The sequence below is a fragment of the Onychostoma macrolepis genome, chromosome 05, assembly GCF_012432095.1.
Source record: "Onychostoma macrolepis isolate SWU-2019 chromosome 05, ASM1243209v1, whole genome shotgun sequence".
Lineage (NCBI taxonomy): Eukaryota > Metazoa > Chordata > Actinopteri > Cypriniformes > Cyprinidae > Onychostoma > Onychostoma macrolepis.
This window is the reverse complement of record NC_081159.1, coordinates 24,889,435-24,913,688: the sequence shown is the minus strand read 5'-3', so window position 1 is coordinate 24,913,688 and position 24,254 is coordinate 24,889,435. Positions and strand designations below refer to the sequence as shown.

At 36.2% G+C, this 24,254-nt stretch overlaps 1 protein-coding gene across 4 annotated transcripts in view; it reads left to right on the top strand.

The window, feature by feature from the left end:
- The window catches only part of abr (ABR activator of RhoGEF and GTPase), a 178,314-nt gene that overhangs the window by 63,532 nt on the left and 90,528 nt on the right, over positions 1-24,254 (top strand). For 2 of the 4 annotated variants that reach the window (XM_058774893.1, XM_058774894.1), the window contains exons 2-3: positions 10,480-10,658; positions 21,266-21,364. In XM_058774893.1, coding sequence (XP_058630876.1) covers positions 10,480-10,658; positions 21,266-21,364 — 278 coding nt within the window. Of the gene's footprint in view, positions 1-4,519; positions 4,542-10,479; positions 10,659-15,238; positions 15,610-21,265; positions 21,365-24,254 lie in introns of those variants that run through there. The other 2 variants (XM_058774895.1, XM_058774896.1) reach the window with 2 other exon arrangements.

Sequence of the window (24,254 nt, the reverse complement as noted above, 5' to 3'; positions counted from 1 at the left end):
TTATGAAACCTCTTGTTAAATGGATATCAACTTATCTATAGTCTCTTGAGGCTGGAATACACTACACAATTTTTGCCCCGATTTTCCACAGATTTACAGTCTGGAGAAGTTGATGCTAGTTACCAAAGATCAGAGCCAGTCTGCAGATTTGAGTCGACAGAATCCATAGAAAATCGATTAACTTAACTTAAAGTGGCAACCATCAGTTAATATTTAAAGTCTGTTTATGAAGTAATTACATAGACGTTCAATGTGGAAGAGCTTAAAGAGAGCACACTGAGCTTAATTGGAGCAGCAACAATTTTTATACATTTCATGTAATATTTATTAAAATGATTTTGCTAAGTAAATAGTCTAGGTCATGTATTAAGTTCATACATATTTTAATATGAACAACTATTATTAACAATATCTATGAAATTATACTTTTTCTTATTGATTTAACACTGAAGCTGTGTGATTTTATAGTAGTGTACCCTTTAAGCTCACCTTAAAATAATATGACATCTTTAAAAATTACAGCACTGTAAAACGACAGACCAGCAATAAACTGTCAATTTATAATATTATGGATGTAAAGCGTAGCACACAATCTTATACAGCCAGTCAGCTAACTGTGTTTTGTAGCATCTGCGCTACGTTGCTAAAACTATCTTTTGGATCTAATGTAATTATTTCCCACATCCAAGTTCCAGGTTATGATATGCAAAAGTCTGAGCATTAATCTCTTAATTTTACAATAAGTAGTTAAATTTACCCAAAATAAAGGCTTAAACATCTACAAAACGCACATTTATGGGGCTCCTCTTTTGGAGAAAGTTTTCATACAGCTTTCAAAATGGCCGCCAGACAGTGTGCACACATGGAGACCCATATCTCAGTGTGCAATGATCTGATTGCCTTGAAATCACAGGAGGTATATAGTAACAAACACATCAAGTACGATAATAAATTATTTTTTCTTTTTATAATCCGATCTCAAAAATGGAAGTGTGCTTAATGGGTGCGTGAGCTTAATAGGTACGTTTACCCTACTTTGACTTTGATTTTAGTCAACACAAAAGCAGTATGAAACATTTTAGATCTATATTCCCCTGAAAACAAATAAAAAAAAATCCCTGATCTTTCCAGATTTTCTTTCATCATGGTAACCTTGGATTTATAATGCATGGCCTTTTCGGTTTATTGCTTTAATAGCAGATTATTTTGTGAGGTCTCTGAAAGGGAACATGGTGTGACAGTAAGCAGATGTGCGTGTTTCCTTTCATTCATATTATGAAAGGCTCAGGCAGTAATCAGTGTTGATGTGGCGTGTTTTAACAGGGCTGTGTGGTGGTAAGACAGCTCTTTCATACAGCTCAGCACAAAGACCGGACTGTTGACCTTTCCGACTGGCTGCTATTATGGAAAGCAGGACAGTAAACAACTATTACAAGCCTTTTACCATTTACGCCTGAACACTTCTCCTTGTCTGCAGGAAAATGGCTTGAAATCAAATTTTACAGTTTCGCTTCAGCCACTCAAGAAACAGGATGTGCACTCATCATTTCCAAGACATTATAGATGTTACCTAGAGGAAATCTGTAGATTTTTGTAGCACCTTATATGTGCATTTAGTGGACAAGTAAAATAAATAAAAAACTGACAACATTCACAGTTGTCTCCAACTCCATGGCTCAACTAGTGTTAGAAAGGAAATTAATATAAATTCATTAATATTAATATAAATAATTAATATTTTATGTCTTTCCATTAAAGTGATTTTAAGCCATTCAAGCATGATTTGACGCAAAAGATACCCGAAGCACACACACAGAAAGCTGCTTCTCAAGGTGCGTTCACACCAGACGCGAATGAGGCGTTAAGCGCGAGTGATTTACATGTTAAGCCAATGCAAAGACGCGAATAGACATCTTGCGGCGCAGTTCGCGCGAATGAGGCAGCGCAAATTGACACGTGATTCACGCGAATCGAAAAATCTGAACTTTGGCGAAAATTTAAAAGCTTGCTCTAGTAGTGACGTGATTACGACATAGCGAGGGAGGCAGAAATCCGAAACAACAACGGAGGACAAAATCATCGTCGCTGTTTGTGGATATCCGGAGCTGTACGATACATCTTCGTACTTTTATAGAAACAGGAATAAAAAGGATCTTGCTTGGTGTGTTACTTTGTGCACAACATAGTAAATCATAATTTATAGCCTATTTGTTACATAAAAATATTATTTCTATGTTAAGACTAGAATAGGCTACTTATGGCAAACATTTGTACATTCATTCTAATTATATCCTGTTGCAAATACACTCACAATAGTATAGTAAAAAATAGTTATTTGTGATTGGACCAGTGTAGTGTAATGAGACTGGAGCCGCCTGGCAGAAGCCCCTCCTTGACGCGAATTCGCGTCTGTTGTGACTTGAATTTCACGCGCGAATGAAGCGAATTTCACACGCGAATGAAGCGAGTAAACTCAAAATGTTCAAGCGTCCAACTACACGTGAATAGCGCGATTTATTCGCGCAAGTCACGTCTGGTGTGAATGCACAGTCAGACAGTGTGCAGTTAGGAAATTCAGTTTTTTCATGTCTTAGTGTGCTTGAATGGACAAATACACACAAAACTGTCAAAAGGCCCAGCTGTATCCTCGGTCGGCTATGTCTTAAGTGAAGGTAATGCATTGCCTTATAATAATATATATCTGAGTGCATTCGGTCTTAAAGTGACAGCAGCCTGTCTGTGTCATTAATAGTGGTGGACCGATATTGGTTTTTTGACAGCCAATGCCGATGCCAATATCTTGGAAAGCAGGGTGGCCGATATAAAGCTGATATAATTGTATTTATTTTAATTCATATTTAAGAAATTTGAAATCATTTCAAAATAAATAAATGTGTAAAATAAACATACTTATATTTTAGATGACAGTTTTTTCAGAAATAAATAAATATTTAATAAAAATACAATTAAAAAGGAAGTAAACACTGTAACCAACAGGTCACTCAGTATTCTGGTAGGTTTGTGTGCATTGGGAATCACATTTTTTTCAAATAAAGCCTGGGTAACACTCATTTTACATACAGCACACAGTGAAAAAGACATGAATATGACAGTGGGCAAATGCATAAAGCCCAGCATAATTTGAAATCATGAGTTTAAAAAAAAAAACGAGCCGCTCAGATTTCGCTCCCCCCGTGACGTAGAAAGGGGATCTTATTACATTACCATCCCTTAATCTGCACGTTTCCACCCGTGGTGCTGCCATTGTGTTTTCGGAAGCGACAACTGTAACACCATGACGAATGTTTTTCTGTAACTCTATATATTTGATTTTAACAAACTTATGTGTATTTGACAGTTTAAGCGCAATAAAACATGAAAGAGACCTTAGTTCATTGCTCACATGCCATGTGACACCCATGTTCTGTGCTTCGAATGTTTGCGCTCAGAAAACTGTATATTAGAAGTTTAAACTAAAATGGTTTAAAACACGATTTCAGCGTGACAGACATGATAAACAAAACCAAACAGATGTTTTTTGGCAGAGTATCTGAGATACAAGCTGTAAAAAGGGGGTAGGGAGCAGCAGCTCATTTGCATTTAAAGAGACATGCATGAAAACAGCGTGCTTCCGCATCCACTCAAAATAGGCATTTTCAAAGTGATATAATAAATGATCTGTGGGGTATTTTGAGCTTAAACTTCACAGGCACATTCTTATTACATATTGTAAAAAGTGGCATAATAGGTCTCCTTTAATGTTAATCAAACAACACAAAAACAGAAAATCTCTCACTGCTCTTAACTGAGTAACTTTTTTGTAGAGTAAAGAATAAAGAATTCTATATTTGTATTCTATAATCTATATTTCATTTATACAGTGTAGACTATGCAGTGTTATTTTATATGTAGATTACTTGATTCAGTTTGTATAATATCTTACCTGAATACTACTGTTAGACCTGCCAGAAAAATTTAAGCATTGTTTACCTAATTTGTATCTTTGTTCAATTAGATTTATTTGTGCTGTTGCTATTGTTATTTGTATATTTGTTCTTTATTTCATTACTTGTTTTTACTAATGTTTGAACATTATGTTAGTTAGCTAGTAGTTTTTGCTGTGCTATCAAAATTGGAATAGAGAATTGTGAAATTTTCCTGGTTTCTAAAATGTTGGTTCTATTAAAATACAAGAATACATGGGTTAAAAACAACAAAAATAGTCTTTGTGGCAAATAATAACAACTGTCTCAAACAAATGTGTTCCTGTCTATTCTGTCTGTTGAACTATAAAGCATTTTTCATATACTGCTCAGCCTCTTGTTTACCTTGAATTGTATTTCCATATATTTGAATAAAACCTTTTCAAAGGTTGCTATTTGTTACATCCCCCCCATGTGTGCGTGTGTGTGTTGTTCCTCTGATAACATGAGGTCTGTTTGGTGCTGTGTGCTGTGAAACTTTTAAAGTTTAGGATAGCATTCACATGGCTTTCTTCTTTGAGGCTGCATGCGTCCTGCGATCCATCATTTCACCCCAAAGTAAGACAGATAAAGTGTGTGTATATGTGACAGGGTGTGTGTGTGTGTTCAGTGTTGTGCTGTGCTTTTTTTCTTAACATGTCTAAATATTGGCAGTTGCATGTATTTGACTCCATCTAATCAGAGTATTTACTTTAAAAGACTGAATATCCCATGTTGTTTAGCTTAAATGCTTAAACTGTTTGCCCCCACACAATGTGGGATCTTTGTTAATCTCTTTAAAACATCTCTTATACCATCAGATTTATATTTGATTTTTCTTCTCTGTGGCTCCGTAGCTAAAGAAACCAGATGCTAAAATCCCATAATGCATTCAGCATATGTACGCAGAGCCACATGCGGCTACAGTCTCTCTCCGCTAAAGCCGCACTTCAGGTTTGCTGATGTACCAATTGATTTTTCTTCCCATGAACGCTGTCTAAATGCATTAAACAAGCATCAAGGCCAAACAGGGCAGTGTGTTGTGTTTGCTGCTTCAAGAGGGTAATAAGTTTTTGAAAGAAGGAAGTGTATATTAACTCTTTACTGGTGTGTTCTTGGTGTTTAGTTCTCTCTTACACTACACACATTTATACACAGTGTGATATGAGGCACACATGATTTGCATATGAAGACTGCATTTAGTACTGTACTGAACCGGTTTTGGCACTTTTTCTGCTGGTACAGTAGGTAGTCAACCAGAATGCCTATTACCGCCATGGCAAATACAAATCAGACATACAGGTGCATCTCAATAAATTAGAATGTGATGGAATAGTTCATTTATTTCAGTAATTCAACTCAAATTGTGAAACTTGTGTATTAAATAAATTCAATGCACACAGACTGAAGTAGTTTAACCTCTTAACTGTCACCGTCCCCTCTAATCATGACAAACTATATATCGTTGGAAAGGTCTAAAACTCCTAAATAGGTATTTTACTACGTTTTTTGTTAAAAAATTATGTAGGAAAAGTAATAGATTAATTTATGACAAGAGTGGACCTGACAAATCTACATCATAACAGGAGTTCTGACCTTTGTCACAGAAAGTCTTCTTAGTTGCCTTTTTCTTTTTTAGTTGCCTATATCACGTATTAGAAATCATAAGAAATTATATATCTCAAAATTCATCCTTTGAAACCCATTTTAACCCATTTTGCATTACCATGGAAATGGTACATCAAAATCATGTTACAAAATGTTTTCATTCATGAATTATAAAAATTTAAGTTTGGATAGTGCACTATAATGTCTATGTTCAAAACTGTGAGTGACAGTTAAGGGGTTAAGTCTTTGGTTCTTTTAATTGTGATGATTTTGGCTCACATTTAACAAAAACCCACCAATTCACTATCTCAGCAAATTAGAATACTTAAGACCAATAAAAAAATAGTTGGCCTTCTGGAAAGTATGTTCATTTACTGTATATGTACTCAATACTTGGTAGGGGCTCCTTTTGCTTTAATTACTGCCTCAATTCGGCGTGGCATGGAGGTGATCAGTTTGTGGCACTGCTGAGGTGGTATGGAAGCCCAGGTTTCTTTGACAGTGGCCTTCAGCTCATCTGCATTTTTTGGTCTCTTGTTCCCTCATTTTCCTCTTGACAATACTCCATAGATTCTCTATGGGGTTCAGGTCTGGTGAGTTTGCTGGTCAGTCACGCACACCAACACCACGGTCATTTAACCAACTTTTGGTGCTTTTGGCAGTGTGGGCAGGTGCCAAATCCTGCTGGAAAATGAAATCAACATCTTTAAAAAGCTGGTCAGCAGAAGGAAGCATGAAGTGCTCCAAAATTTCTTGGTAAATGGGTGCAGTAACTTCGGTTTTCAAAAAACACAATGGACCAACACCAGCAGATGACATTGCACCCCAAATCATCACAGACTGTGGAAACTTAACACTGGACTTCAAGCAACTTGGGCTATGAGCTTCTCCACCCTTCCTCCAGACTCTAGGACCTTGGTTTCCAAATGAAATACAAAATTTGCTCTCATCTGAAAAGAGGACTTTGGACCACTGGGCAACAGTCCAGTTCTTCTTCTCCTTAGCCCAGGTAAGATGCCTCTGACGTTGTCTGTGGTTCAGGAGTGACTTAACAAGAGGAATATGACAACTGTAGCCAAATTCCTTGACACGTCTGTGTGTGGTGGCTCTTGATGCCTTGACCACAGCCTCAGTCCATTCCTTGTGAAGTTCGCCCAAATTCTTGAATAGATTTTGCTTGACAATCCTCATAATCCGCTGCGGTTCTCTCGGTTGGTTGTGCATCTTTTTCTTCCACACTTTTTCCTTCCACTCAACTTTCTGTTAACATGCTTGGATACAGCACTCTGTGAACAGCCAGCTTCTTTGGCAATGAATGTTTGTGGCTTACCCTCCTTGTGAAGGGTGTCAATGATTGTCTTCTGGACAACTGTCAGATCAGCAGTCTTCCCCATGATTGTGTAGCCTAGTGAACCAAACTGAGAGACCATTTTGAAGGCTCAGGAAACCTTTGCAGGTGTTTTAAGTTGATTAGCTGATTGGCATGTCACCATATTCTAATTTGTTGAGATAGTGAATTGGTGGGTTTTTGTTAAATGTGAGCCAAAATAATCACAATTAAAAGAACCAAAGACTTAAACTACTTCAGTCTGTGTGCACTGAATTTATTTAATATGCAAGTTTTACAATTTGAGTTGAATTACTGAAATAAATGAACTTTTCCACTACATTCTAATTTACTGAGATGCACCTGTATGTGAAACTCGTTCGCGAAATCACCACCAGGTGGTGCAAAGAGACGGTTGACACCATTTGCGTAATAAAGTGGAAATGTGACGTTTTTACTTGTGAATGAAGATAAAAAATGATCTAAATGACTTAGCCTATAGTTTAATAACAATTATAATATAGCATTATAAAATTAAATCTCAACTAATTATGCATCATATAGGCTAAATGCTTAATGTTTCAGCTGTTTGACTACTGTTAGAGTGAAATATTACAGTGACGGCAGTGAATATGAATTCTCATGTTTAAGTTAAACATTTCTTGTGAGTTGATATCTTTTTTCTGCTTGTCATGTGCGGGGCTCAGAGAATTGCCCCGCTGTAAGGAAAAAAAAAAAAAACTACGCTGCCTACACTGCTCTGTTTTTATGTTAGCTAATTTTTTTAAGTTAATTCATAAGCATTAATTCATGATTGCACTTTTATTCCTATTTTAGAACGACTTTAAAAAGTCGTTGTAGCCTAGTTACAATGACAACTGGTAAAGCCTGTTTCTAGCAACAGCAAAGCTATGGGTTCAATTCCCACATCTTTGAAATGTAATTATAAAATGTAAGTATATATGGCAGTATCTAAATATGGATTGTAGCTAATAAAATATGAAAGTGAGCATGATGGCAGAAACATTGGGGTTGTCAATTCACATCAGCAGAAGACGAGTGTGACCTGCAGCAGCAGCAGAGAATGAAGTAGTGATTGGCTCTGGTCAGTGCAGGTCATTTTGACCTGTGTGAATGTGCTGTAGGCAAAGCGGATATGAGAGCCTGTTGACCCACATTCAACCCATTTTTCTGTTCAGCAGTTAAATGGCACAGTTATTTCCTGTGCTGTCTTATGACCAGCCTCTTTATCGAACACTATTACTCTCTCCTAATGTAAACATGCTCACATACATAGGCCAGTTGGAAGATCTAACTACATCTTTTTGTAGTAGAAAGATGAAAAATGAGATTTTTTTTTGGTTCCTTATTGTATTTGCTTTGTTACGTCTTTGAGAATTGAGTGGCAGACAGTGTCACTTTGATGTGACAGACAATGTGATTTCAAGGGGAAAGGAACATGGCATTGTAACCAAGTTGAGGTTATCAATGGTTGTCACGGTAACAACCATGGTGACAGACGGGCTGGCCCCGCCCCTCGGGGTTGGGTTGTCAAGCAGATCTTTTTGTTTATGTGCCAGTCTCTGGCCATGTGGGAGTGTGTGTCTTGACACAAACACACTGCATTTTCTATTTTAATGAAGACCCATCTCCTGTGAATGCTGCCGAACTCATAAACACTTTAACAGGAGATTTTTGCTCCACTTTGTGCTCTTAAAGTTATGTTTAATGGGAATATTCTGGGTTCTTTTCTATGTGATTTCTGTGAAATGCTGTCAAAAAGACTATATTAAAAAGTTGGACACACTTTAAAAGACTGGTCAGAAAGTTTGAAGGTTTGCAATCTAGACTGATACAGTAGATGTATGGATAGATCAAGGATGAAAGATCTTTCTAGCTTTTTTTATCACGTAGCCAACATGTTTGACGTGTCTACAACGATTTGTCACATTGCTAACATGTTTCTAGAATATTTTAGCCTTTAGTTAGGTATTGTTAGCATTATTAGAATGGACCTGGCATATTTTAATACATTACTAGCATGTTTCAAGCATGTTTTAGCATGAAGCTTGCATGTTGTATCATGTTGCTAACATGTTTATAGCATATTTTAGGATACAGTATTAAACAGGCATTGTTAGCATGTTTTATCTTGTAGTTAACGTGTTGGTAGCATGTCAGCTAGTTGGTGGGCTTTGCTAGTGATTTGTCAGTGTTGTTCATGTCACCTTGCATTGCAAACTTGGAAAAAAAAGAATGTTTTCCAGTTGTTTTGTTGCTTCAAAACACGTTAGCTTGAAAGCTAGCGGGATTTAAATGCACCATTGTAAACAGTGTGATAATAGCATATTTTAAATATCATTTAAATGCATTTCCCATTCAAGTTGGAATACAATAACTTGGTTCTGTTGTGAAGCTGCAGTTTTAGTCTAATTGTGTAAGTAATAAATGGTTGTACATTAGTTAGCCGTTCAATTGTTTTGCTTCTGCTGGTTTCTGCTTTGGATCTTTAATATTGGCAGAGCTTTGATAAATCACTTTCTCGCCCACTGCACGGTCAGCCATAGCAGCCGGTGTAATACTGCATAAGGCCGTGTTCAAACTTGGCGTCTTTTTTGAAGCTGCCAGCGTCTGTTTTACATTATAATCCTATGGATTAAACCGTGTTTTCAAAAAAGTCCTGAGCGCTTTTTAAAACGCCACCGCCGGCGTCTTTTTCTGCAGCTCAGAGCGTCTTTTCAAGTTGAAAAAAGTTTAACTTTTCTGAAAAAAACGCCCTACGTCAAGCGCCTTTTTGACAGCTGACCAATGACAAGCGAGTGGTGAGTTGTTTCCATAACAACAAAATCAACAAGAAAAAATGAGAAAATAGCCGGTAGACAGATCGTACTAGTTTCGGAGCACAAGGAACAGTATGAAACCGTGCATCATCCAACCGGACTCAATTGTTGGAAGCACCATAAAGTTTCCTTCCCCGTATAATGTCGCGCTCCCACAAACGTCGTTGTGAACCGACACCCTCCCCGTTAACTTCAAAAGCCGACGTTTCTGCAGCACACAGCACTAGCTACAGTTGCAGCTGTTGCTATGGAAACAAAAGACGCTCTCGGCTGCTATTTGTAACAGACGCTGCCAGCTTTTTTTTTTCATTAAAAAAGCGCTCTCGTCAACTTTTTCTAGTCAAAAAAGACGCCAAGTGTGAACACGGCCTTACAGCGTCTTAAAATGCCCACACGTTTCTCACTACCCCTTCCCACCATGTCCTACAGATCCTGTCAATCATACCCAGAGTCTCCTCCCTCTTCTCTGCTTGCAGCTCAGCTATGAAACATACCCTATGTTCTGCACAGACAACTAATTGCACCATTTATGGATTGATTTTCTTCAAAAATGTAAACACTGTAGTGCTTTTAACATCGCTAATGTTTGAGCGGCCCAACATGGCAGCATTAAGCAGTGGTGTGAGCCATTACTTTTCCCGGTTCCATTTGGTGCCATTTGTGGTGCAGAAATCACACTTGACCTTTAACATTGCAAAGTTCTTGTAACTTTATCTTACACTCCTCTGTTTTCTCCTTCCAGACTTTAACTACAACACTGATGGCTATGAGGGAGATACTGCAGAGGACAGGAAGTCTCAGGATGGCTCAGAGACCATGCCGTTCATTGACGAGTCGCCCACCATGTCTCCTCACCTCTGCGCACGGGGACAGGACGGAGAGGCCGTCTCACCCACACCACCAGAAGGGCTGCTGTCTGGGGTATGACTGCGTGTTTAAGTGTTTGTGTGTGTGCTTTGAATTAGAAGAAAAAGTCATTAAACAGTTAACATGCTGCTGGTACACTCTTAAAAATAAAGGTGCTTCACAATGCCATAGAAGAACCGTTTTTGTCTAAATGGTTCCATAAACAACCTTTAATATCTATTTTGAGTGGTCAGGACATTCTTCAAAATATCTTCTGTTTTTCATGGAAGAAAGAAAGCAATACTGGTTTAGAATGACATGAGGGACAGTAAATGATGACAGAATGTTCATTTTGGGTAAACTAACGCTTAAAGAGTGTCTGTAGTGTTAGTAGATGATGTCATAAAGGATAGGAGGATTATAAAAACGCTATTTTTAAGATTAGCTTTATAGTGTGTCACAGACATGGTGTGTAAATGTTTGGGATCTGTTGTTGTGTCTGCAATATATTCTGTGAAAATGTGAATGGCTGTTACAGAGACCAAGTGACACACTTCACCTTTAATCTAAGAGCACTGATTGAGATTGCGGTGGGTCTGAGGAACTTCACTCTGTCTTTGCACCAGCCTTTGTTGTAAATGTCAGCATCACTCTCTTCATTGCTTTCACTTTTACATGGGTGTGCTATATTGACTTGACAAATGACGGTGTAGTTGTTTTGCCAAATCACTTTCATAGCTTCAGGCAATGAAATAAAGGCTTTTCTGAGTCCATTCTCACCTGGTGTGTCTTAGCGTACCAAGAATAATGCAATGCAATGCCAAAACAATAAGACGTTGTGGAGCTTTCCTGTGTAAAAGGAAAATGAATGTGTTTTTAAATGACTTAAATATTAACTTAAAATCTCAGGGGGTAAATATTTTAGGTCACAGGTGTTTGGCTGACAAAAACGTTTAGATAACATCCATAATAAAATACCAAACCAACAGTCATTTATTTTACTGAATGAAAACACAAGCAAGTCAAAAGGTTAAATGTTCAAATAGATTTCAGTCAGATGGAAATGTAGTAGTTATTTCTGTAAATTTAAGTGTCATGACGCATCACATCATCCTGTAATGATGAATGTATTTGACTATTTATAATGTGCAGTTCAGAGATAAATTGACATTGAGGTGTATGTGTTTGTCACATGTGTTTATGCCCATTATGAACATGCATGACTATTTCCATTGTGTGACACAGATAATTAGTGTTGAAGTGTTGAAATCGATAGTGATGTGTGTGGCCAAAGGCTCAAGCTTTTATAACAGCATCTCCATCTAGTGGTAGAGTAGATGAAGTGCTTCCTCACACCCATAATGTATTTAAAATACATTTATTTCTTAATAAGTATACTTCAAATACATTAACATATTTATTGACATAACACTTAAAATTTACAGATATAAAATTATAGTTAAACTTTACTTGGAGTATTTTGTTTTTTTACTGCACAATGCACATTTCATAATATTATGCCTAAAATGTGTTTTAATATTAATAAGGATTCGTATGATCTGTGTATAATATCAATCTTGAAATGCAAGATATTTTAAATGTACCTGAAGTATACTTACAGCAGTTCCACTTTAACGCAATCAAATATACATCAGTATATCTTTAGTTGGACCTCAGCACTACTTCCACACAATTAAAGTTCATTAACCACAAAATTATTTTTTAAAATGAGTCCAATTTAGCAGACTTTAAGTAGGCCTATACCAGTTTAGTATACCAAAAGTACAATTGAAGAGTTCAGATGCAAAATGAATGTTTGAAATTTTCTTCTAAAATTAGCATTTTTCTCATGCTCCCATGCTTTTGTTCAGTTATTTCACTTTAATGGCAGTGAAAAGAACCTATTCCTTGCCATAAAAAGTGAAATGACCAAATCTACACACATGAGCCTGATTAAAAATGCTCATTTTAGAAGAAAATTTCAAACGGCGCATAGAGGCTTTTGCATTTTTTATATATATATATATATATATATATATATATATCAGTATGTATAAAATAGTGACATTTATTAAAATTAAATATTTTTTATAATTATCAATATGTATTTTAAAAACTTACTTTGCAACTGTAACTAAGGGAGTGGGGTTTCAGTTTTTTTATCATCAAGCTCTTCCATGTGTTTCTCTGAATGTGAACTGGCCAGTTATTCACTTCAGCTAGTATATCTCTCACCCCTATGGCCTTATATTTACTCTAACATGCCTGAGTGACTGTTTGTAACTACAGGATATAGAAAAAAAGCGGTCACCTGCCCCTATTTATACCCCCCTTTGAGTTTGGCTGCAGATAAAGTCGAGCGTGGAGAAGCACACAGGCAGTTTGCTTGTGAGAAATGCGCTGTTTTCTCTGCCTCCTCTCTTGCTTTCATTAGAGCCTCTCAGAGGATCAGATGGTGTGGGCAGTGCTGTGAGGAGCTCTGAGAGCCGTATATAACCACTGCACAGAGACCATATATCACCTCCTCTGACATCAGTGCTGTTCTTACAGAGCAGAGGCCTTTCCGCTCTTCACTCACCTCCCTACATCAAATGAATGAGAGATCAACTGGTGTGTCGTTCATTTATATCAGTTCCCATTGGTGGTTAATGTCATGTCAGCCGGTGTATTGAAGTTCTGTGAGAAAAAGAGAAGCCCGGAACACTAAACTATTATGCCATCTTTTGTTGTGTCGCTCACATCTCGTTCCTCTTTTGAGCACTAGATAAGCATCATCAGGGATTCCTCATTGACTTCTATTCAAGGATTGCCATTAATATTTTACATGTGCTATGGAAATAGCATTGATGATTATTATATTTTTGTCAGGAAGGTTAATGAAGAGCTTGACGTCATGAGTGTGTTGTGTGCTTGGGTGTGATCATTCAGAAGTATGGGTGGAGTTAAAATTTTGGTCAACCAGACATTCTTCACACAATCTCTTACGAAATGTGTGTGTGTGTGTGTGTGTGTGTGTGTGCACTGCAGGCACACCTAATAGAGGATCACTTTACAAGTGTTTTGACTTTATTAAATGAAGTTTTGATGTCTGTAATGTGATTTGAGACTGTATTTCATTGATGTATTGAGTGTTATTACTTGGAGTACAGAAGAGCTTGATATCTGTTTAAGGAGGACCTTGTCTGATCCGGCAGGGAACCCCCTAAAAATGCCAGAATTGTCTTGGTACCACACTATAACGGTCAACTTTAACAAGCATTATTAACTGTCTTTGCCATGTGCAGGATTCACTATTATGCTGTGGAGTTGTTTAGTACTGCCCTGATGAAGATATATTTAATTATCAGATATTTTCATACAGTACCAACATACACTTACAAAAAGAAAGAAAGAAATAAATGAACACTTTCTATTCATCAGAAGTCTGAAGAAAGTATGTTACTCCAAAAATATTAAGCAGCACAACTGTTTTCAGTCTTGATAATAATACTCAAAAATGTTTTTTGAGCAGCAAATTCACTTCTTAGAATGATTTCTGAAGGATCATGTGACACTGAAGACTGAAGTAATGACAATTCAGCTTTGCCATCACAGTAATACATTACATATTATAATATACTAAAATTGAAAACCGTTATTTTAAATTGTAATAATACTTGATATTATGCAGCCTGGGTGAGCACAAGAGATTCTTCCTTTTCCAAATGACAAAATACAGTAATAATTGAACAAATGATCATGTTCAAAATTTGACACACCCTTGATTCTTAATAGGATTCATAGTGGAGGTAATTGACTGAGTAAACAAAAATAGACCTAAAACAGTTATAACTTACTGTATAAAATGTAGATGAACATTTAACATTTATGGATCAACTAATTATTAATTCAAATTAACCCACTGCATTATATAAATTGGTGCTTCTGTTGTCTTAACTTAATTTACATTAATGTGCATAAGTGTGTAACTAGCAAACAGTCGGCTCATTTAGATTCATTGGTTGTCCCAAATCATGTACAGTATATACTCTATACATAATATATACTATTCACTTTATGTACTCTTCCATCTAATGTATAAAATTTAAAAGAGTGGTCATTTGTTATATCTGACATCAGTCTTAAAGTCACATTTCTTTTTTTTTTTTAAATAAGTGCATCATCTGGGTATTTGAAGTGAATTTCTTGTTGGGATTTTCAGTGAGAACACACTACTCACACTATATATTCTATAAAATTGCACAGAATAGTGCATAAAGTGTATATACATTTTATTACCAATCTAATTCATATCAGCAAATTTGTGATTGTTGGTCAGTCACTGGGCCCAAATTTGGGATTTTATGGTCTTCTGTTTTACTGTGTGAACACAGCTTGAGAACCACTGTCTCAGTGATTAAACCTGCTAATAAACTCATTCAGATTTAAGTCACTTTTATAATACTTAATAACTCAACAGGAACAACCAAACAAAGAGAGCAAGAAACTAAGAAAGAGACCTGTTAAGGCCAGAAAGGAAAATGGTGGACAGTCTTTTAACCCAGGGCACCCGGAATTGACACACACCAGGAAGACAGAACCGCAGTTAGGGGGAGGGACGCCAGCAGCTCAAGCCTGTGTGTGTGTGTGTGTGTGTGTGTGTGTGAGTGCAGAGGCGGGCCATTCGAGGTTGAAGTGTGTGTGTGTGTGTATACGAGAGAGGAAGCAAGTGGCTGTTTCTGTGTGTGTGTGAGAGGGAGGACACGTTACCGTTCCAGAGAGAAAGAAAAAACCCCTCCGTGGACAGAAGAGGTAGATTTCCAGCAGAGGCACCAATGTGTCACGGGCGGCTTGTCAAAACTTGAAAGGAAGGAAAGCAGCGAGTGAAACGGAGGGAGAGGAGAGAGAGGGATCGGCCGTCAGCATGGAGGAGGATGAGGAGGAGGTGTTGGGTTTTCTGGACAAAGTTCTGGAGGATGAAGATGTGTTTGACAATGAGATGGACTTGGACTGTACGTTCACACCAGTGGGCTTCAGGACGTTCAAGGTGAGAGAGAGTCAGGTTGAGCAGCACTTCTCTCTTCCTCTGCTGGCTTGCTGACAGAGGTTTCAATGGCTAAAAATAGTGAGGTGGAAAGTATTAAAGCTTTTTGCGACGTGGCGTTAGTGTTTGTTCAGTTCCCTGAATGTATGCGACTTTTGTGCTTTGTACCAGTCATATGTAGCAACTGTGAGTCTGTAAACGGTCTCTGAATGATCTTTATCTTGCTCTAACACACTTGACGAGACCGAAATCAAGGACAGAAACAGATGGTTATTCACCAACTGTTGCTGTGATTTTGACTCTGTTTGATTTGGGATGTTTAGCATCTCTATAAGAGCTTGAAGCATGAATAAGTCACGTTGGCCATGTTGACTTAGACTCCAACAGCAATGACTTCACATTGTAGCTGTCATTAGAACAATATTCTCTTAAAGGGACAGTTACCCTGAAATGAAAATTCTTCATTATGTATTATTATTTATTATCATTGTTTATTCATCCTCATGATGTTCCAAACCTGTATCACTTACTTTCTTCTTTGGAGGTTGAGTGGAAAAAAGCATTGGTGAACATGCTCTGTTGTCACCAAAACATCCCTGTTTGTTTTCCATGGAAATACGAACATCATATGAGTTTTTAATTTTCATTTGTTTGGCTAGGCTAATGTTTTCTCCCACAGTACATTGGGTGCATGGTCACAGATTTTGTGTAACGCTGTGCTTCTAAACAGGTTTAGTTTAGTTCAAGACTACTTACTGTCCATGTACACAAAAGATGGGAAAAAATGATGCTAAAGAGGAAAAAGGACTATTGAGCAGCACATGTTCTGTTTTCTGTTTAGACTTTGACAAGAAAATGTGACTGGTCAGAAGATCTAAAATAGCCCACCCCATGATATTTTGGTATATCCACAGATCTATGCCAGTCTCTGTTTTTGTCACTCACTATACACAAATGTTTAAAATTTTGGGTTAAGAATTTTTTTTAAAGTCTAATAGCTAACAAATTTAACACAATCTATGTGTTAAAAAATACAATCAACAATAATATTGTAAAATATAATTACAATTTAAAATAACTTTTCTATTTTAATTAGGAGTGTCAACGTTAACGCATGCGATTAATCTAAAGATTTTAACACGTTAATATTTTTTTAGCACAAATTAATTGTTTGATAAGGTTTGACCCCAACTTCTTCCCGTCATCGCAGCACGGAAGGTTATCTATCATTGTGTGATGAGGGTACAGCACCAGTGTTGCCAGGGTAACGGCACAAGTGGGCTAATTTGAAAATACAGTCGTGGGAAAAATTACAGAGCCGTGGGTTGCGTTTTTTTGGGCTACTTTTATAATGTAACGCGGCCGCCCAAGGTGTATATAGACAAATAAAAATTAAAATAGATCCTTTTACTAATGTGTATCATACTTGGAATGTATCCCTGGCAACTTAAGAACGGAGAGGCGGTAACATCACAAACAACGTGAGTTTCAGCCAGAGCAGCAGAAATAAACATGACAACAGCCATATAGATTATATAAGATAATAAACACATGATTACGATAGGATATTTGTATGTGATTTTCTTGAGGGAATGTGTACATCTGAAATGCTAATTTGTGCAGCGATATAAAAGACTGTAAATGGCATATTTTAACAACAGTAAACGACCAAATTCCACACGTGATCGTAAAAGAAGTTATAACAAACACTCGATGGTGGTTTGAAGTGAGTTTTGAGTAAAAGTGTACTATTAATCTCATAAATTGTCTCAGAATTGTTAGAAATACTTTTGATAATAGTTGGGTAAATGTATACTGGGATTGAAGTGATGTGGCTTGGTAAATGTTTTATTGCCAGTATTATGGCTGAATAAAAACAAAAGAATAATGATAAAAGAATAATAAGGATTATGTCTCATACCTGGCGGAGGTGTGAAAGGTTCTGTTTCCTTAAACTAGTTTGTCATGCATTTATTTCAACACATTTACAGGTAAATCCTAGTATTTTAAATTTGTGATTAATCATGATTAATCACAGTCCATGACTGTGATTAATGCGATTTAATTTTTTTTAATCGATTGACAGCACTAATTTTAATACATTTTATAATGTAATTTATTCCATTAATGGCAAAGCTGAATTCTTAGTCTTCAGTGTCACATGATCTTCCAGAAATCATTCTAATGTGCTGATTTGGTGTTCAGGAAACATTTCTCATTAACAGTTAAGAACAGTTGTGCTGCTTAATATTTTTGTGGAAACTATTATACATTTTTTTCAGCATGATAATTTGAAATGAGTTTAAATATAAGTCTTTTGTAACATTATACGTGTCTTTACTGTCACATTTAATGCACCCTTGGTCAATAAAAGTTTTTCTTAAAAAAAAAAAAAAAAACTGTCCCCAAAATTTTGAACGGTGGTGTATAGGCTAAATCTAAATGGATAAATGGATATGGGTGGATAGGTCCACCTTGAGTATATCCACCTAGTAATAGCACACCTTTTCTCCACCCAAGATTTGAGGATTGTTGATGTCCATAGCTTTAGGGATTTTGAAAATGCAAGCACCACTGATGAGTAGTGATTCACCGAAATGAAAATTCTTGGCTGAAACAGAAAGTGAAAACCGAAACTGCCACTTTTAAATTAGCCTTTTATTAGCCAATTTTTGCCAAAATGTCAATGGTTCATTGCTAATATGATCGCTAAATCCAAAGACCTTTTGACTTCAGATTGTTTACGCCTGAAATATGTTTCTGGATATCTCTAGATAACTCAAACCTGCATAAACTCTGTGAGCACCGCAGCTCAACATGTGAAGAGCAAGTGCAATATCCATTGTGTCACAGTTCTGACCACTTCGATATTTTAATGTGCCTAGTTAAAAACATGATTTTTGCACAGATTAAATTTAGGCTTGCAAATACTTTTACAACCATTTCTCTATTTTCAAGTGGAAAATAAGTTTTCTGAACTAACCTCTCCAGATTCAGTCCAACATGGATATTCATTTATAGTGACTTACATGGAACAAATAAAAAACTATTTCAGGTACAAAAATGTTTTTTTTTTTTTTTAAATCTGGCAGTACATTGAGAAGTTTTCTAGACTGACTAAACGTACAGTCTCAGTAACTTCCTCTTCTGTCCTGTTTGCCCTTTCTCTGTCTCTCACAAATGACAGTAACTGTTTTTTAAAACTAATTTTCTTCCTGTGTCATTATTCCTTATCAATATCTTATCACTATCAGCACTGGGCGTCGAACAAGAAGTCACAGCTATTAAATAAAAGCCTGTGACACTCAGAGTCCGCAACTCAAATAGCTCTCATTTGAATCTGATGACATTAAGGGGGGCCAAAAATGCATTAAAGGGCTAGTTTACCTTAAAATAAAAATTCTATCATCATTTTCTCACCCTCATGTGATTTGACTTTGTTCTGCAGAACATAAAAAGTGATCCAAAATGTCTTTTTTTTTTTTTAATGTCAATTTTTCTTTTTTTTTTGTCCCTACAATGAAATTCAATGGTCATCTGGTAACCAACATTTCTTCAAAAATATCAATCTATATTTGGTTTTCCACAGAAGACAGAAAGTCATTCAGGTTTGAAATGACACCAGAGAGAATAAATGATGAATACGATTATTTATTTTTTTATTTTGGTGGGTGAACTATGCCTTAAATGGTTTTAAAAGGGTTTTTCAGGGTTTTTGTTTCGAAAGTACTTCTCTTTTTATTCTTACCATAAGTTCTTAATGTATGTATCAGTGTTAGTAAGTTGCCTTACTTCAGTCTGAACTTTGTGATTTTTTTTCCTTGCAGAGTTACGGAATAAATCCACTAGTGCTCTGGACAAAGGAGTGTTTGTCAGTGAATTATAAGGGCAATGGCGGGTATATTTGGCTGCTCTCTTCAGATGTAGTTAGTCATAAGGGTGGTACTTCCTGTCTTTTGAGATAGAACTGCTGTTTATTCCTTTATGTAATCAACTTTCATGGGTTTTCGAACTGACTTTGTCATGTTTTGATTTATTCTCATTTATTTGTGGTGGTTTTGGTGGACAGACATAGTGGGAGAATTTACACATACAGTAATTGTTTTAAAATAGTTTTTATGAAGTCATGTAATAAAGCAAGAGCTGTTGTAAATGGAAAGTTCAAAGGGAGGGACTTGGTTTAAATACTTATGTGGAGCTTAAAAATATTGAAGCAGACATTTGAAAAACGGATTACACTTGAAGGATTTGACGACTTCTCTTTCACTCAGATTGAATTGTGTATTTGTTCAAATGGCTGGGTTTAGATAGCATGTCTGTGCCTTTGTTTGAACACACACACACACAATTTGAACTCTGTACCTGGATCGGTGAATTCACAGGGTGTGTCTGTACCCGAGCAATTTCACACCAGAGAGAGAAAGATCAGAATAGACTTGTACAGTAGATTTACAGTAAAGCTAAACACAGAATCACTTATTTTATTACCTACAGGTGGTGCTCATTAGCTTAAACATATTTCTCCTGTCTTGTTATTAAGAGGTAGTTAATTCAGAAATGAAAATTCTGTCACACTTCATGTCATTAAAAACATGTCACTTTCTTTTGTGAAACTCACACAAAAGGTGAATTTTTGAAAAATATTCTGGTCACTCTTGTTGCTTTTCCAAAATGACAAAAGCGCCATGAAGTATCATATAAGTAGTTCAAATTACTTACTGCACTAATTTCAAATCTTCTGCATGAGAATAGCTGCCATTTAAGTTGTTATTTATTGAAAATATTGACATCTCCAGTCTATTGGTGGGGTCAGTAAGTTAATTGTCAATAGTAGCAATGTATGAAGCACAGCTCACACTGTCACTTTGAACATCTACATGGGGAATTTTTTCAGCTTTGCACGAAACTTCAGATTGTGCAGAAACGGCTGGATTTTGCTAACGATATTTTGCCGAGCAGTAGTAAATGTGACTATAATAATAATATTTTTATTATAAATACACTGTTTGTGCTCCACAGAAGCTGGAAATTTTGGAGTGACAATACATAAGTAAATTATTACTTTTTTTTTTTTTTTTTGGTGTTTTTGAGTTTTTAACTCCTTCTAAATCTTTAAATTGCTAGCATTTTTGAGCATTTTCACAAAATTATGGCCCCCAAAATATTTTGTTGTATGAATATCTGAAAATGCAATATTTTAAAAGAAGGAACAGAGCATCTGCTTTTGAACAAAAACCTGTTTTATTCTAGCTTCACGCATTCTTTTTTTATCAACACTTGACGTTTCATGAAAAAAGCAACATTTTGAATGAAAAGCTGAGAAAATCATGTTTTTGTCAAAGACCACATCTGGATCATATTTAGAACAAAGATCAAAACATAGATGGAGTACATTGAGTCCATCAGCTTTAGCTGTTTAAAGTTTGATGATCGTGTTATTTTACATATGCATCGGCTTACATACGCGATCGCTACTTTCTGCTTGTTCTTCACCTGTGTTTGATCCAGATGTTTGATAGCACCTCCTACAGTATACCAATGAAAACACGGAAAGCTGGTCATTCATTAGCTGGGAAAGAATTCAGAAGCTCATAATTTCAAAGAATAATTTGTTTTATGTTTTCAGATTGAATGATTCTTATGTGTTTCTATGTTTCAGGGAGACGTTGAGAAAGGTCTGGAGATGAAGAAACTGGTTCTGTCTGGTTTTCTTGCCAGTGAGGAGATCTATATTAACCAGCTAGAGGCGTTGCTGCTGGTGAGTACCGCTGCCACAAATGTCGTCACTCACACTTCATGAGAAACCTGATGTGGGAACGTCACATCCTTGTTCTATGTGACTCTGGAGTGTTTTAAAGCTGAATATCAGTGTTAGGTAAAGGGACCTTTTGTCTTATTTTATTTTATATTACAAAAACAATGACCCTTGCTGTTTGCAGTACTACTTTAACTTATCTGAATAACACCAGTTATGATTAGTTATCAGTGTTTCTTTAGAATAAGTTTACTCTTAAAAGCATGTTTTTCCGCAATATGGCTTCTTAGAATGCAGCGTATAGAGCATGTGTACACTCAGCCAATCAGGAAGCAGCCTTTCCTATTTATAGAAAATGCTGAAATCTAATGTCTACCAGTGCTTTGTTCCTCTGCTGTTTGAACGTGCCATTTCCTGTCAGTCTTTTCTCTCTTTTTTTTTGAACTGCTGTTCAGAGCATTCATTCTGTGCAATAACGAATCACAGCAGTCAAAGGCTTACTTAGTTGTACCAGTATTATCTTGCTTTGCCGTTATTTCTAATCATAGTCAAATGGAAGCTGAATCAACATTGGATTTCTAGATCATTTATTGAGTTTGATAAGAATTAACGCAGAGAAAATATAAACCCTGAAATAGGACAAACTAGCAACCAGTACACATGCACACAAATCCACTGTATTTTTTTAGTGTGCTAATTATGCTGGACACACACTGTGCTACCTGCTGTTACAGTCTTCCTTCAAGTAAACCTGCTGATGAGTGAAGTTAAAGCGGACCTGGGTGTTTATGTACTTCTTCTCTCAGCTACACACTTCCTGTCCAAACTTTACTCAGCACTTTGGACCCACAAGGAAAACAGCTGCAAATACTGTGGCAGAGCAGATATATAAATGAGCAAGCACAAATTTATTCATATTCTCCAGTAATTTCTTGAAATGACAGAGGGGTAACTTGATTCCTTTCGTGTTGACGTCAGATGTCTGGCACTGCTGATAAGATTGTGAATATCCAGTAATGTGTTTTTTGACAGAGACCACTGAACATGGCACTGATAAATGCACTTTCCACTACTTTGTCCATGAAAGATTTATTTTTACGCAATAGTTCAAAGGTTTGCATGTGGCTATTCCTTGTTATTGCTATTTTTAGAATTGTTCATCAAACTATGAAAGAACACATAAAAAATTTCTTAAATCAGAGCAAAAATTCATTGCATTAAATGCTGCATTCATTGCTAAAAATATATATCTTTCTCAATATTTTGGTCTTGTTTTCCAGTAAAAATATATAAACATCCTCAAATCAAGATTCAGCATTCACTGAAGATGCAAAATTAAAATATAAAGTTGTCTTTTCTGAGAAACTGAACAAAATGAAATGAGTTTATGCTGAAAACAAGAACGAATGAAAACTTGTTTTGAATAATGTTGATTTTTATGTTCATTAAGCATGAATTAAGTTGATTTTTCTGAGCCCGTGTTCCTTGAACTTTCATTGATCTTAAAAACGTCTTTAAAATATCTTACATTTACCTTGATGAAACCTGCAGAAACCCAGACAATGGTAAAATGTTAAACACATTGTGACTAACTTATTTTAAAGTATTCATTCTTTCAATTAACTCCATGAGGTGCATCTTGAGACGCTTTTTAAACAGTATTAAGCTATTTATGTGGGAGACTTTTAAAAAAATGTTGGCTTTTATTCACATATAAACATTCATCAACACAGAGCACATCAAATATTGTAAATGGAAGCTCAGATGCAAGATGTTTGGAATGACATTTGAGTGATTAAATTATGACAGAACAGCTGAATTACAATGTTTATCACACTAAATTTTAGCAAATATTGGCAAAAATGTGTTATTGTCCTGGTGTGAACACTCCTTAATTCTTTAGGCTATATATAAAAAATCAAGTCCTTCTGTTCTGGTAAAGGATGGAAGACGTCATACCCTTTGGTTCAAAACCACTGTGGTAAAGATGTGTTCAGACTCCAAGCTGTGAGGGGACATGCGGTGGTAGTGAAGGGCTGTGTATGTGGTCAAAATTTGATACCAGGTCAGGGAATCTCATTTGACACGTTTGACTTTAGATTCCCCCTGGGTGATGATTCCGGAAATTAGTGTTTGGTGCTTTGGATAAAAAGTAACCAAAAGTTATTCAGCGGGTCCAAGGGATACTGCTTCAGCAGAAGTGGATGATTTTAGTCCTCCTTGTGCTTTACGTAAAACATAACTCATTCGCCCTGAAGCTCTTCGGTTAAAGACCCCGTGAAATCAAAACTGGAGTTTTGAGGCTTCTAGTGTGTAAATTTACACATCCTTTCAAGTTTGAGGTTAGTAGGGATTTTTTTATTCTTTTTAAAAAGAAAATAATACTTTTGTTTAGCTAGGACACATTAAATTGATCCAAAGTAACAGTAAAGACATTCATAATGTTACAAAAGATTTCTATTTGGAATAAATTGTTCTTTTGAACTTTTAATTAATCAATGGTTTCCACAAACACTGTTAAGCAGTTTTCATCAGCACCAAATCAGCATATTAGTGACTCTGAAGACTCTCACGTGGCTGCTGAAAATAGAAAGCAGTTATTTTAAATTGTAATAATTTTTCACAATATTACAGTATTTCTGATCAAATAAATGCAACCTTGCTGAGGATGACAGGCCTTCAAAAACATTTCAAAATCCAAACTTTTCAGCATTAATGCATTCTAAATGTTACTGTAAATCTTTCTCTTTTGGGAAAATGGACAAAATATTATCAGTATTTTTGATCCAATGAAATGCTCCCTAATACCAACTGCAGATGACGCACGTTAAGCTGCAAATCATCATGATATGTGACTGTGATGTAACAAAAGATTATGGACGATTTGAAAAGA